General features: G+C 38.7%; 1 protein-coding gene across 2 annotated transcripts; it reads left to right on the top strand.

Annotated features, from left to right (window-relative positions):
* The first annotated feature begins 2,710 nt into the window (after positions 1-2,710).
* Positions 2,711-14,332, top strand: LOC136845060 (cytochrome P450 302a1, mitochondrial-like). 2 transcript variants are annotated; one of them, XM_067114867.1, is made up of 11 exons: positions 2,711-2,791; positions 5,307-5,700; positions 7,229-7,371; positions 8,565-8,662; positions 9,384-9,601; positions 10,648-10,849; positions 11,063-11,228; positions 11,692-11,802; positions 12,599-12,718; positions 13,158-13,433; positions 13,587-14,332. In XM_067114867.1, the coding sequence occupies exons 2-11, from the start codon at positions 5,310-5,312 to the stop codon at positions 13,704-13,706; spliced, it is 1,845 nt and encodes a 614-aa protein (XP_066970968.1). In that variant the 5' UTR covers positions 2,711-2,791; positions 5,307-5,309; the 3' UTR covers positions 13,707-14,332. The 2 variants fall into 2 exon arrangements, with proteins under 2 accessions (XP_066970968.1, XP_066970967.1); XM_067114866.1 differs by lacking the exon at positions 2,711-2,791 and adding an exon at positions 3,258-3,569.
* The last annotated feature ends 911 nt before the right edge of the window (positions 14,333-15,243 follow it).

Raw genomic sequence — 15,243 nt, 5'->3', positions numbered from 1 at the left:
ATCACAATAACTCGTGACAGCGATACTTGAAATTATATTCTTTTTAGTGACAGAACACAGGGAGCATCCGTGCCTCTCCGTCTCTTTCTTTAGTAAACAAAGACGCTTACAGACTTGTGGCAAGGTGATGATCATGCGCGACTTTGATATAGCCGACAATTTCGGCTTTTGGCGCGCACTCGACGGGCAAGTTGCTAAAAGGCACCAGAAAATTCTGTGGCCGTGTGAGAACCGCCTTTTTAGGAAACAAACGTCAAATGATTTCCCCAAGATTTCCCAAGACCCGGCCATAGAGCGTTGGTCCCAGCGCATCCAACCGAGGGAAAAGTTCTGGTAACAGTGTCAAATGGCTTCTTGGCAGGACTTTTGGAAAAATTGAGTCTGCGTCATGCGTATAACGTCTCATTTACCTTCATTTCTTGAGACTTCGGTCCTACTGTTATGCATAACAGAACGGTATATAGACTTCATACGCATACTATAAGACTGATAGTAAGCTACAGTGAAAATTTACTCGCAGGATTCAGTTCCCCGCGATTTTTTTTTAAATAAAAGGGGGAGGGGCAATGTTAAAATGCTCTAATGCTGTAGTACAACATTTCAGCGAAAAATTGAATACATTCACACTGGAAAAATTATTGCAAGGCTAAAACGTTTCTCTGTTTACAGATATTAACTGAAAGTGTTTTTTTTTTTAATTGCCTCAGCTTCAACGGGCAAGAGCCTGTGCTAGACACAAAGCCATCTTGATGTGAGCGGACGTCGCCCGACACATAAATGTCTCGGTTTGACGTTGTCTATAATCTTCGTGACATGCTTGTGTCAGCTACATCCTCTTTTGATTATCATTATCAAGAGCAGTTTACGTCTTAAAGATAATATACCTCACGTAATTTTCTGCTAGTGCATTGAGAACAATAATGAGGCTACGTTTTTAGACCAGCTTAAACTCTTCTTCTTCTTTCGACGGTATTAATCCTACTGTTTACTTTTGTAAATGGTTGGGAAAGAGCTATAACTTCTGAGGTTCAATAAATTGATGTCAATAGATAAAAAAAAAAGGATGCAATGGTGACGCAAAGTTTTCGTTTAAAATTTAATGGTCTTAATTGAAAACGGATGTTTACAACGAAGGTCTCCATGCAGCATTTGCACTTAAATTTTCATATGACTGAGCATTAGGTATTTTAAGTAACCATTTCAGCAGGAGTTATTATGATCATTACAAAGACTATCGTGTTATTCACTCTATATAGTCAGACTTTTTCAGTCAGCTTCCGAGGAATTCTAAACCTTCGTGATTGGTCGACGACGCCATGATAACCTAATTAGCCAATAATCGTATGGAATATCTGTTAAACGTTACGTCATTTGAAATTAGGTTTTAATTAATGTAAAATGACGAAAGAAAGATGAACGAGATTTAAGCATGAACAAATGATGGCCTGATATATTATCCTTTAAAAATATGCTACATAAATTAGAGACAAGATAGAAAGATACACATTTCACTGCGTGTTGGGGCCTGGTCAGCTTATCTATCTGTGATAAGAGAGAGAGAGAGAGAGAGAGAGAGAGAGAAGACACTCGCTATAAATATTCAGCTGTATGTTGCATAGCATCAGTGCACCCAGATGCCAAGGTGATTATTATATTTAAAGAGAGGTGTCGAAATAATAAGTCCTAACCGTAGGGACGTTAAGCACCATCATGAACCTAAGAGCAAGTTACCTTCATTCTTACACCACACACATGTGCAGACGCACACGCACAGGCATATAAACATACAAACACGCACATATACTGTGCATGCCATCGGGTTTGTTGATGTTTATCTCTACGCTGTGCCCAGTGACAAAAAGAACGTCTATTGTTCTGGACACTGTGACAGCACTTCGTATAAGTCTTGAGGGAAAGGTCCATTGTTTATTATGCTCTGACCAGCCACTGCTCTCTCTCTCTCTCTCTTTCTCAAGAACCAGACATGACTATTCACATCTGGAATTGGTTCCTCACATGAGCTGCAAAGGGATCAGGTACCCAAGTGTCGTTCATTTCATTCACATCAACCATTCCACCTTCATGCTTATGAACTCTCTGCCTTCTGCCGTGTTCCCGTCGTCTAGAACTTTGGTAAAGGAGGATATCACAAGGCAAATGGATTCTTTCTCTTATGGAGCTAAAAAAAAATAAGATTTGGTCTATTGTGCGTCTGCGCTAGACGCACATACACACACTCTCACAAGTCAATGGCCCCTGTAGGCTTGTTCCATATTAATAAGGTTTATCCCTGAATAATTATATATATATATATATATATATATATATATATATATATATATATATATATATATATATATATATATATATATATATATACAGGTCATATAGCTTTAAGCCTCATTGTAGCTATTAAGGGGGCATCCAGGAATAGGCTGCACGTAGGCCTATATCACAATAGTGTATTTTGCCGACGGTGTTTCGCACTATCTCATCGCATCACCAAGGCTGCAAAATCTTATAAAAAAAAGCGTAAAAATGTTAAAAAAACTTAAAAATCACTACAAAGACGGGCGTATATAACTAAACTCAGTTAAGAAGAGGGAGAACTGACTACGTTAGAGCCTATCGTAATGAAAACTACCATCCCCTGGTTTTAAATACCCAGACAGTCTCCGTGCAGCTCTTCATATCATAACTGGTCGTTTGTTTACATTTTGGGTCTGCACTTCGACTTTTACTTACTCGCTTTCTTTTTTAGATGCTTTAGTTTCTTTTTAACTCGGTTTAGGTAGGTTGTATCCATGTGATTTTTATTTTTTTTAACGTTTTTTATTAGATTTTAAGTGATTTTGTGAACGGCAGCCTTGATGAGGCGACGAGATATTGCGAAACGCCGTGAGCAAAATAAACTGTTGTGATGTATGCTGCCTTTTCCCGGATGTCCCTTGATAATCTATCTATCTATCTATCTATCTATATATATATATATATATATATATATATATATATATATATATATATATATATATATATATATATATTATATATTTCCAACTCCCCTATAATGTAAATTCCACCCAACCCTAATTGCGAGGGTTTTGCTTTTATTCCTGATTCAAAGACAGTATTTCCACAATGTCAAGCTGAAATGTAGACATTATTATTGCAAACGTGCACAATTTCTTATAGGTCAAGCCTAAAACATCTTTTTTTAACGGTCCAAGCAATATTTTAACCAAATAGAATACACATTATAGGAAAAAAACACAACTGAACGGTAAATAATGCATCTTGAACGATGCATTACGAAAAGTTCCGAGGTTTTCCCTGAGCACTAGAAGCTTGGCAAGACTGGGCGTTGTTGAGATATCCTGGTGGCATCAGTTAGCTTCTGTGGGTATCTGGTGGTGGGCAGTGACGCGAGTGATTGCGTGGTCAGCCTCAGGTGCCTCTGTGAACTTATTCAAGGTCTTTTTACCGGCCGAGAGGGAGTCTGCGTCTCGTGGACATGTTATTCGAATCCCAACAACTGTGACTCGAACATCGTGTAATGTGTCTCATATAAAGTAAGTTTTGTTAATGTATTTCTTATTCGGTACGTACCCGCAGGTGTAATTATATACAAAGTTGCTTTTCTACATTATTGCTGTCTGTTCCAAATTCACGTATAAAACGGACATAACAAAAGTGGCAAGTGGATACAATAGTTATATTTCAAGATAGGTCTAGTCACTCTAGTGTAATTAGTAGCCAAGTGTGAATACAAGTGTATTGTTTTATATACAATCATAATATGCTTGACCAAGATATACTGTAGACCACGTGAACTACAAAACCTATACAAAAATGCCTTTGACATATGCAAGCGGTCTGTGATAGACTTCGAGTGTAAATATGACAACAGTGCGCTTCAGTCGTAAGTCTGAAGTTTGTGTACAGCGCCATTTGAAAAGTGCGCTCAGTCTCATTTCCATTACCTTAAAAAAAAAAAAGATGCCTGTGACACTTAATAACTTGTTATCCACATGCAAGGCATCAGTGAATAATATTTTGTATGGTTTTATTTTTCTGTAGAAGAAGACTATTGTGCAGGTGTAACAGTCTGTATTTCCCCCTGTCCGAAATTCCCCCCGGGGGAAATATGGCCCAGGATATATTTCCCCCTGCGGGAATTTCCTCCCAGGATAATATTCCTCCCTTTGGGCCAAGATTCCCCCAACCCCACTACCGGGATGATAATTATCCTGCCACACAGGATAATTATCATCCCGACTAAACTACCATCACTTCGGCTGTTGACAATCGCACTCTTTTTATGCTTCCCTTGTAGTCATGGCGCCATCAGGCTTCACAGTTGTCCGAGCAGTGGAAACAAGTCACAATTTTTGATAAGAAAAAAAGTCTCAGGAAAAAAGTCACAATTTTGGCTAGGAAAAAAAAGTCACATTAATTTATGGTGGGGGTCATTATCTTGATTCACAGTCTTTTGTTTATGTTTATACGGAAATCACCAACGGGCTTGTACTAAACACGCCGCAAAGGTGGATACATGTAGAAAGTTAAGTATACCTTAGTTTAACCAGACCACTGAGCTGATTAAGGGAGAAATGGCCTAGAGGGGGAAAAATATCCCAGGTCCAAAATTCCCCCCGGGGGAAAAACAACCTGGGCTGTTATTCCCGTGGCGAAATCAATCCTAGGCTAATTTTCCCCGGGGGGAATTTCAGTCAGGGGGAATAATTTCCTGCTACACCAACTTTGACTGTACGTCTGTCCTGAGATCTTAAAAACTACTGGGGCTAGAGGGTTGCAAATTGGTATGTTGATCATCCACCCTCCAATCATCAAAAATACCAAATTGCAGCCCTGTAGCCTCGGTAGTTTTGATTTTATTTAGGGTTAAAGTTAGCACTAATCGTACTTCTGGCAGTACTATAGGTACCAACAACATAGGCCATTCTTTTGCATTCTGTTAAGTGGAAACGTGGTCATTTATGCAACCTCTTTATTAGTAAAAACTCGCACCTTTTGAATAATGATGAATATTATTTGCATCAATGCAATTTTAAAAAAAGGCCGTAGACAAGTATACTGCAGAACATAACTTTAATTCGATCAGAAAGGACGATAATATTCAAATGATTTTTCGCAGTGCCATCGAACTCTTATCGATTACAATATGTTGCTGTGTATTTCGTTACCCGAGATTTTGTGATACTCTTAAATACCTGACCGAGAGTTTATCATAACTCCGATTAAAGAGAGTATACCAGAGTGAAACAACGGTGGTCTTTATTTTTCAGACAATGCTGTTCCTGAGACGTCATCTCCACGCTGTGACTGCTTACGAAAAAACACTCGGTCTGCCGTCCTCAAAGTTAGGCTGTAACGCAAGAGATGGACGATCTCCCATTGTCCCGGGGACAAAACAGTCCTCCATTGTCGCAGTTACAAATCAGAGTTCTATTGTCGCAGGGACGAGGCTTTACAGCATCGCTCGAAAAATCTCTTGCGTAAACCACCACAGGGGAAGGTTCTCGCACACGACCGCCATCGGCAGAAAGAGCGAAGAAGAAGAAGAACAATTCTCGGTGCCCTCGGAGGGCAAACACCAGAACGAAGTCTTGCCCTTCGAAGCCATTCCTGGTCCCAGGGCTTTGCCGATCATCGGCAACAGGTTGCTCTTCACCGACTTTGGTGAGTGGCTGTTCGTTCTTCGCCGGAATCGCTTTTGATTTCAATAAATTCTCAACGAAGCCCTTCCACATATGTTTAAGAATATGCTGAATTACTTTAACTATTATGTTCGTTAGGAAGACTCGCCGTTCACCTGAGGTTAATCTAGCAGGCTATCTTAATCTGGCGTTACAATATCAAAGGTCTGTGGTGCAAAGTCATAAGAACGTTGCCAGAAAGGGCTATGATAAATTCAGATCACACATTTCGATGTAAAGTACATTGCACTTTTTTCACCGGAGACCGCGATGTTGTAAGAGATGTCATTACCATAAGTATTCTCAAATTGGATAATTGAGTAAACTAAGGGCAAAATGAGGTGGCCATTAACAGAAATATATTTATGATGAAGAAACCCACAATGACTTCAGGGTGAATATATATTAATTAAAAATATAAATAAAACGAGAACTTCGAGAAGCCTGGTCGATATTCCTTACCAATCAATCAGTTGATAAGGAGTGCCGAGCATGTTCGCGGAAGCTCTAGTTTTGTAAATATTTTTTAATGTGTATTTACACTGGAATCATTCTGGATATATTAATCAGAAATACGTATATTTGTAGGAATCTGATACCATTGTCTCACTAATAGGATATTCGAGCGCGATTGTTGATTCAGTGTGAAGCAGCATTTTTTGGAGGGCGCGGGGGGATACTCTCAGGTGGAACAAATAGTTTCTTAAGCGTGGCTTTTGCAATATTGTTTTTTTCCCGTTTCCTTTCCTCCAGACTTATTTATTTATTAATTCAATTTAATTTGGTTAATTTTACTCTTCACCTCTGCTGCGTTTTTGCTGTTTGGGCATTGTATTCTGTGGGGGTGATAATAATAGTAAAATAATAATACGGGAGGAGGCCTTCTCTGAGGTCAGTTGCATTAAAAATTATAGCTGTTTCCGCGGCATTTAATTTACACAGGCTGAGGCAAAAGATAATAAGAAGAATAGAGAAGACTCTGTATAAATTAAATGCCGTGGAAACAGCTATAATAATAATAATAATAATAATAATAATAATAATAATAATAATAATAATAATAATAATAATAACATTCCCGTAAGACAGTGGTTAACAATCTCGAGAGTCACAGAGACTGATTCCACCGGGTGGGTTGAGGTAGGGTGGGAGTGGGTCGGGAACGACCAGACCTGGATTAAGTAGCTGGTGGTTATTCGACTGTGACTGGCCTCACTTGAGGTCATCAAGAGGAAGCTGGCGTTTCACTGAATAATTAGTTAACGGCTAGAGATGTTGGACAGCAAGATTGAAGAAAGGAAGTCGGGATGTAGGTGAAGTAAAAGACTGATAAGTGGGTGCAGTTAGGGGTCGAAGGTTGGACGCTACAGGCACCCTTTGGTAATGTCATACAGTGCAGCACGTGAGGTGCACTGACGGCATTACCTTTCAACGGGATTAATAGCAGCAGTAATAGCAGTAGTAGTAGCAGTATTAGTATTAGTAAATTCACTTCTCGTATCTCTAATTAGGTGGCTACCCATTCGAGCGATTTTGGACGACATGCTGGAAGCTGTACGGAAAGTACGGCCCCATCGTCAGGATCTCCAAGGTGGCCACCAAGATGAACTTGGTGTTTGTGTTCGATCCAGAGGATACCAGGAAGCTATTCAAGGTAAGGGATCTATAAAAAAAGACGTATCAGTGAAATATAAATAAATGGGAAGAAAGTTTGTAAGCGCTCTATTCAGAGGCCGTGTAGATTTGTCCGAGACGGTGGGGTGAGGGGCTGACGTCACTTTCACGCGCGATCTGCTATAATTAATAACCGATAATGTTAGTCTTTAATTACCCATTTATCCGTGTAATTACTTATGTTTATTTGTGTTAATTTATTTTGAACTTTGTCTTTGTTTTTATTTTTACTGTTTTGTCGTATTTTTATTTTTATCAATATTGGACAGTTAATACTTTTTGTTTTTTACTTTTCTGTACATATGACTGAATACACTTTTAATAATAATAATAATAATAATAATAATAATAATAATAATAATAATAATAATAATAATAATAATAAAGAAAAAAGGAGAAATACCAGAAAACTTCGAGACGTAAGTCTAAGTTCTCGCAAGTTATCGCCATGTTTACTTTTTTTTTTTTTTTTAGAAAAATACAAGATACCAAATGATACAACAAAGATGCCATTCACTAATTAATTTGACAATATTCCTAATTCAGAGAGGATAAACCAAGTCAGGAATTAGAAGAGGAGATTTTGTGAAGCACCTATGGAAATCAATAGTCATAATTTAGTAGGAGCCTGTTGCAATACAAGTTACGTTTTAAAAGCCCAGTAGGGCGGTAGGGTCGTCAGTGCACCTCACGCCGTGCCCTGTAGGCATTACTTAAGGTTCTTTGAGGCGTCCCTTCGGCCGCTAGCTGCAACCCCTTTCATTCCCTTTACTGTACCTCCGTTCACGTTCTCTTTCTTTCATCTTACTTTCCTCAGCCACCGCCTAACAATTGTTCCATAATGCAACTGCGAGGTTTTCCTCCTGTTACACCTTTCAAACCTTTTTACTCTAAATTTTCCTCTCAGCACTGAATGACTTCATCATAGGTGCCAGCGCTTGGCCTAAATTCTATATTCCATTTCTTGTATTAAAACTGATCTGGGTAATAAAGAGGACCATATGGATTGGGCGAAGATGCGATAACAACCGTGCAATCCTGTAGAGGTAACCAGACTTCTTGCACACACCACGAGCAGTAACATTTTTGGATCTATCCATTCGTGGGATGACACTGGCAGAGGAGGTATGTGCTCTCTTGAGTGATTTCTACTAACTGATCGTGTATTTGCAGAACGAGGGACCGCTACCAGTTCGGCCACCACTTGATATCCTGGAGCACTACAGGAAGAGTCGACCACATTGGTTCACTTCGGCAGGCGTTGTTCCGGGGTAAGTGAGAGTCACTGTGCTATAGTCAATTGCCCAAGCAAAGATTAGGGAAGGCATGCAGAGTGTGGAACACGAATTACTTTGGGGAAGGGGGGTCCAGGGCAGGCGAAGCCCCTCGGCCAGGTTAGGACACGGTGTCAAAAGGTTAGATTAGGTCAAGATAAGTCAGGTTAGGTTATATTCCCTCTGAAATGCCTACTAGGCCTACAGTAGTCCTGACCCCTACTGTGCATTCGCTCCAAAGATTATGTTGTATAAACCGATTTCCAATTGATTTAGCCGGTAATTTAATCATCCCTATCCTCTCTTTTCTTCCTGTACCTTCGAATTATGCACCACATTCACCAACCTATTGTCACTCGATCTGTCCACATGACATACGAAGTCAACTCGCGTCAATCCTGATGATGATGCGCAATTAGAACCTCAAACGTTCAAGCGAAGATGCAATACACTACTATAAAAACAGTCTCCATGTATTTTTATTAGTTTATTAACATTTTATCTATTTATTTATTAATTTGTTAATTTATCTTTGATCTCTTCTTTCAGTATTTCCTACAGTCTCGTTTAATTGCTTTCAAATGAGCACCATATTCTTTGGAAGCTTGAATTTTAAGTCAGCGGGCCCTGTGGCTTGTTCCATATTAGAAGCGTTTTTCTTCTGAATGATAATTATAATGCATTTAGATCTTTATTTCAGCATACTCTTTATTCTCAGAAATGGACCCGATTGGCGCCGCCTGCGATCCAGCGTCCAAATCCTCCTGAAACGAGACGTCGTGACTCACTACCGAGGGACCCAGGCTTCGGTTGGTCAGGACTTCATAAGTCTCTTGCAAAGCCAGTTCCCTCTTTCTTCTTCGTCGTCGTCGTCGTCTTCCGGTGGTCACGTGATTCCAGACCTTCTGCCGCTGCTCTTCCGATACACCTTAGAAGGTAGGCCTATAATGTCCCTGAAAAGCAGATCTGAACAGCAGCTGTTTAGCTGTTGATCGGATGGCGTAGGACTAAGGTTAAGTTGAGATTTCATCGTTGACCTTTGGTCTATTACTTTTTTTTTGGCGTTGCAATTCGAAGTCTTGTATCTGCAAGGTCAGCAATGAATTCATTTTGACTTATAGAAGTACAATTCTCCATATATATATATTTTTAATAATCAACTTAAATTTTTATTTATTTATTTATTTGTTATTTTTTCTGTTTTTTTTTTATAACTGATCCCCGCTTTCTGTATTTTCCATTACCTTTCGTTACCACTTTCGAGTAAACTCCATAATATTCTTTGGAAGCTTGAATTTCAAGACAGCGTCCCTTTTGGGCTCGTTCCATATGAATAAAGTTCATCTTCTGAATAATAATATATATAATAGTAATATTGATTACTTAATTTTGAAACGTGACTTTTTCTAGTCGTTTGTTAGAAGTCTCATAAATTCAAGTTATCATCACATGATCTTTTCTGCAGACCTTATAAGTGATCTAAAGGACAAGTTGAGATTATTTGATTAATGGTACCTTAAAGAACGAACCTAAACTCTGTCGGGGAACACAAGAAGATAATGTCATTAGATCGCTGTGGTAGTGACTAGCAAACCAGTCAGTTGTACCGCTTGATTCATTAATGATAGGTTTAGCAGCTCTTAAAATTTTCCAGCGTCAGGTTTCCGTAACAAAATAATGCAGCCTTCATATTACTTGGTCGTGGCTATAGTACTAGTGTGATTCAATTTAGCTATACTCTCTCTCTCTCTCTCTCTCTCTCTCTCTCTCTCTCTCTCTCTCTCTGTCTGTGTGTGTGTGTGTGTGTGTGTGTGTGTGTGTGTGTGTATTATTCCACACAAGACTTAACTGGAGTTAGCCTACTGACACCATCCTTTGATAAGGCATTTAAAAATAAATAAAAATCAAAAGGTGGACCCCACACACGAGGAGTCGAGAGCAGAAAGTCTCCCTTCTGAGGACGATCCCTCGTTCTCCAACAGCCGTGGGCGTGGTGGCACTAGGCGGAAGGCTCGGCTGCCTTGACACCGACGGGGAACTCTTGGACAAGGGCCGTGCCATCATCTCGGCCAACGAGGAGAGTCTCCTGGTGCTGGGAGAGTCGCTTCTGAAACTTCCCCTCCATAAAGTTTTCCCCACGAAGCTCTTTCTGAGGCTGGTGGACTCCCAGGATGCAATTGTTAGGTAAGGTGGAGCATGAGTTCTCTCTCTCTCTCTCTCTCTCTCTCTCTCTCTCTCTCTCTCTCTCTCTCTCTCTCTCTCTCCAAAGTGAAAGACATTGTAATACTTCGATGTGGCTATGTTACGCCGCCAGTTCAACACCCGTTTTTTTTTTTGTTCCTTCCATAAAATAATAATAATAATAATAATAATAATAATAATAATAATAATAACCAGGTTAGTGAGAGAACGGTTAACCAACCACTACGGGTCGAGGGCAGCAGATTCCTCGGCGTTTTCCAGCCAACAGCCATTTATAGCAGCGCTGATGAGTCAGTCGAGTCTCTCCCAGAGCGACGTGCTTCTTCTTCTTGTGGAAGTCTTCCAGGGAGGCATCGATGCTGTGAGTTACAAAAGTCAGATAAAATAAAGAGGTGATGTGATGAACGTGATGTCTTTGCAAAATTGATTGTGAATTGTACAGTATGTTTTGCTATGTTAAAAATTAGCAGTGTTAACTTGAGAAAATAGCTAATTTTAGTGATAATACGGCGTCACATGAAGATTGGCTACATTTTGTCATCTTTTAGCATCTTGCGGCTACCCTTGTTAAAAGCGGGTATCAATTTTTACTAAATTGATGCATATTGGAAGTCGCTAAGTCACGCAAGCTCGTTATGGTGAAGCCGTACACCCACCAGCATGCGTCACTTTTAAATTTGCCATGTGTATTGGCCCTACGAACAAATTTGGCGAGATTAACTACGAACCAAGGCATTCTACAAACAGAATGTCATGTTGTAGCACTTAAAACTCAATTTCATGCCATACTTCGTAAGAGTCATTTATTTTTATTATCCTTTCAGACAGCAACCACTTTAGCTTTCTGCATACATTACCTTTCTCGAGACGAGGGCGTGCAGGCGGAACTTTACGAGGAGATTAAGGACATAGAACCAGCGACTCACGACTTGCAGGTACGGGAGCAAGATTTATTAAGCCTTGTCAGCTGAGAAACAATACTATTTAAATGTATCACAATCTCATGACGTTTCTCTGAGACTTTTTCTATAGAGAGAAAATATTATTTCCAGAAAGGGATTTAGGTAAAAATACATTTATACTTAATTCATTTAACGACGTAAAACAACCGTTTTAGTTGGGAAAATGACTTCTACTTCATAATATTTTTTTGTTTTTTTTATTATTTAGGTCTGCCATTTCATTTCTGATCATGAAAAAAGTCTCAGATTTTTTCGTATTAAATTCTTGGCCCTGTATAATCTACACTAATTGTCAGCTTTTGGGTTTCACTGTAACCCACAGTGCTTGCATAGTACTCCAATGCTAAGGTTTGCTGCAAGCACAGGAATGATTGGAACATTGTGTGTATGTGTAAACTCTCGATGTAGACATTTTATAGTTTTCGTTCATACTGAAGATTTAAGGCTACCATCCGTGAATTTCGTGAAATATTTTACTGTAATGTAATTTGAAATACTGTAATGTATCTTATTCACTTGCTATTAGTAGCCTATATAACCTGTTATCTTAATAATGTTACTTTGGTTGGAAAAGAAAGCGTGTAAGAATGGTTGTAAGTGGTTAAAAGGACTTGGTTTTTTATATTAATGAGATATTGCTTGCTACGAGAACTGGGCATAAATTTGTGAATTGTCATACAAAGCAGAAAGCTCAACTTGGCCACGCTCAGTTCGGTCTAACGATGAAGAGTTCATCTTTTATCTGTTCAACGTGTTTCTCCTGCTGCAGGGTCTAAGGTATCTACGGGCGGTTCTTCAGGAAACCTTCAGGCTACGGCCTTCGGCTTCTGCCAACAGTCGGATTATACCGCAGGACGTCGTGTTCTCAGGATACAGAGTACCTGCCGGGGTGAGTTGCAGATGCTATAACTAGTACTATAGATGTCTTTGCAGTGGGTCTAAGGTGAGATTCTTTTCACCTTTTCCATATTCAAATTACAACGACATGTCTCTGTGGGATTTGCGATAATTTTTTTTGTCAGTAATGTTAAAAATAAAGCTACTTGTTAGTAACTGCTGTGGCAAACAATGTCTATTTTTTTACTCTTTATTTATTAATTTATTTGTATTACTACTGAAAATGTACTAGCAGTCTCACGCAACAAACCAGGGAGCCCATTAACTTGGTTCTAAAATCTTTCCCAGAGCATAATAATCATGCCACGATGAAAAAAAACAGAAGTCAGAGAAGCGCAATGCAATGCAGATGAAAATAAACATTAAATAAACACTCAAATAACGATTTCCACAGCTCATTCACCTTTTTATCAACTGATTCTTTTCGCCAGACTCTGGTGTCGTCCCCTCCTGTGATTGCCTGTCATAACGAAGAGGTCTTCCCTGAACCTCACCAATTCAAACCGGGGAGGTGGTTATCCAGGCACAAGAATAGAGCTTCTTCTTCTTCTTCTTCTTCTTCTTCTTCTTCTTCTTCTTCTTCTTCTTCTTCTTCTTCTTCTTCTTCTAAGATCCATCCGTTCTCTCTGGTTCCCTTTGGACACGGTGCCCGGATGTGTCCCGGGAGGAGGCTGGCTGAGCAGGAAATATTAATTTTGCTGATTCAGGTGAGATTTTTCTTTTCTCTCTCCAGAGCTCATGGTTTTGTACATCATTATTATACTCAGTAACACTGAATACTTTCCACCATATCTTAGAACAATGTTGCATCCCATTTTCATCAGTGCAGGATAATATAATATTTATATCCTTCTTTACAGCTGGTGAAGACCTTCAGAATAGAGGAACTGGGCTCTGGGAACAAGGCTGCTGTTGGGCAGGTTATGAGACTGAACATGATGCCCGATGCCCCGATTGGTGTCAGGCTAGTACCAAGATAACGAGCAACAAGAAGCCTGTACCTTTGAGACTGACTGGTTGTTTATTTCTGAGACGAACCACTGACACCAAATCACGCCCCATGGAATATGTGAGCAACTTGTCACCCACCTGCGCCCCAAGCAGCTAAAACTGGTGGCAAAATTGAAGGCAGAGAAGTATGTACAACTTTAATTTTGCCACCATTATGGGTTGCGTAAAGTTTGTAAAAAAAAAATGAATGCTTGGTTTCTTCCTTTAATTTAATACCAAGGGGTATATTACTTCATCTGATGTTCTAAAATAATGTTATCAGCATTAGTTGGTGTCTATCATTTTTGTGAGAAAATTGAATTGAAATAGGCCTAGCTCATGGTGCAGTTCCCTTGCAATAGGTGGTGCTCTATTGCAATTTCATTGCTGATTATGTATAGAGTGATTTCTGTGCAATAACCCTGTAAGCATTGTTTGCTATTTACTGTTCAGTAAAGTACACGTTATAGACAAACCACAATTATTTTTGCTATAACTATTTTGATTTGGGATAGGTTAAGTTAAACGAGTGTCTGTGATCACTGGTAAAATGAAAGACTAAAGACTAGAATTTACCAGACGAAGTGTGTTTAGAAAATAAATTTTGATCATCATATCATTAGCTTTTATTTCGAATTCTGAAAAGGATAAAGACCAGGAAGGAAATATAAGTAGCACATATCCTTAGAGCACTGATTTATCCTCGTAAGGGGGTATTGACATCAGTGCACCTCATGCGGTGCGCTGTAGGCATTACTTAAGGTTCTTTGCAGCGTTCCTTCGGCCTTTAGCTGCACCCCCTTTGCATTCTTTTTATTGTACCTTCGTTCATATTCTCCTTCTTCCATTTTCCTTTCCACCCTCTCCTAACACTTGGTTCATAGTGCTACTGCGAGGTTTTCCTCTAAGTCCTTCAAAAGAAGGCATCGTGCTTACCCCATACAAAAATGGGAAAAAGCACGTTAAAAGAAGAAGAATGTATATATATATATATATATATATATATATATATATATATATATATATATATATATATATATATATATAATATATATATATATATATATATATATATATATATATATATATATATATATATATATATATATATATATATGTATATATATATATATATATATATATATATATATATATATATATATATATATATATATATATATATATATATATATATATATATACACACACTAGTTTAATGTTACCAGTAAATACTCAACGAATGGAGTTTAATACTTTTGGTTAGCTTTAAAATCTGTTGGAAGCAGTTGTAAGCACAAATGAATAATTTTGCCTCTGAAACACTGGCAATTAAACATATTTTGTATGAGTTCAGCATTGTTCAAGTAATAATTCAGGTGTATTCAGCCAAAAGAAGAAGAAGAAACAACTTACGACCCACAGCATGAACTATGGTCTAGGCCTATGGATGAGCTGGTACCATATCTCTTACGGCCTAAGCTTCAACTAAGTCACAATAAGTTGAAGTTCTGTAGTTCTGCACAGAAC

The sequence above is a fragment of the Macrobrachium rosenbergii genome, chromosome 13 (assembly GCF_040412425.1).
Source record: "Macrobrachium rosenbergii isolate ZJJX-2024 chromosome 13, ASM4041242v1, whole genome shotgun sequence".
NCBI classification, from domain to species: domain Eukaryota; kingdom Metazoa; phylum Arthropoda; class Malacostraca; order Decapoda; family Palaemonidae; genus Macrobrachium; species Macrobrachium rosenbergii.
This window is presented reverse-complemented; position numbering and strand designations above follow the sequence as displayed.

Excerpts from the sequence above, each read along its gene's own strand:
- LOC136845060 (XM_067114867.1), top strand. The coding sequence starts at position 5,310 with ATGCTGTTCCTGAGACGTCATCTCCACGCTGTGACTGCTTACGAAAAA. Across the intron at positions 5,701-7,228 it reads GTTGCTCTTCACCGACTTTG|GTGGCTACCCATTCGAGCGA; the intron begins GTGAGTGGCTGT and ends ATCTCTAATTAG. Across the intron at positions 8,663-9,383 it reads TCGGCAGGCGTTGTTCCGGG|AAATGGACCCGATTGGCGCC; the intron begins GTAAGTGAGAGT and ends CTTTATTCTCAG.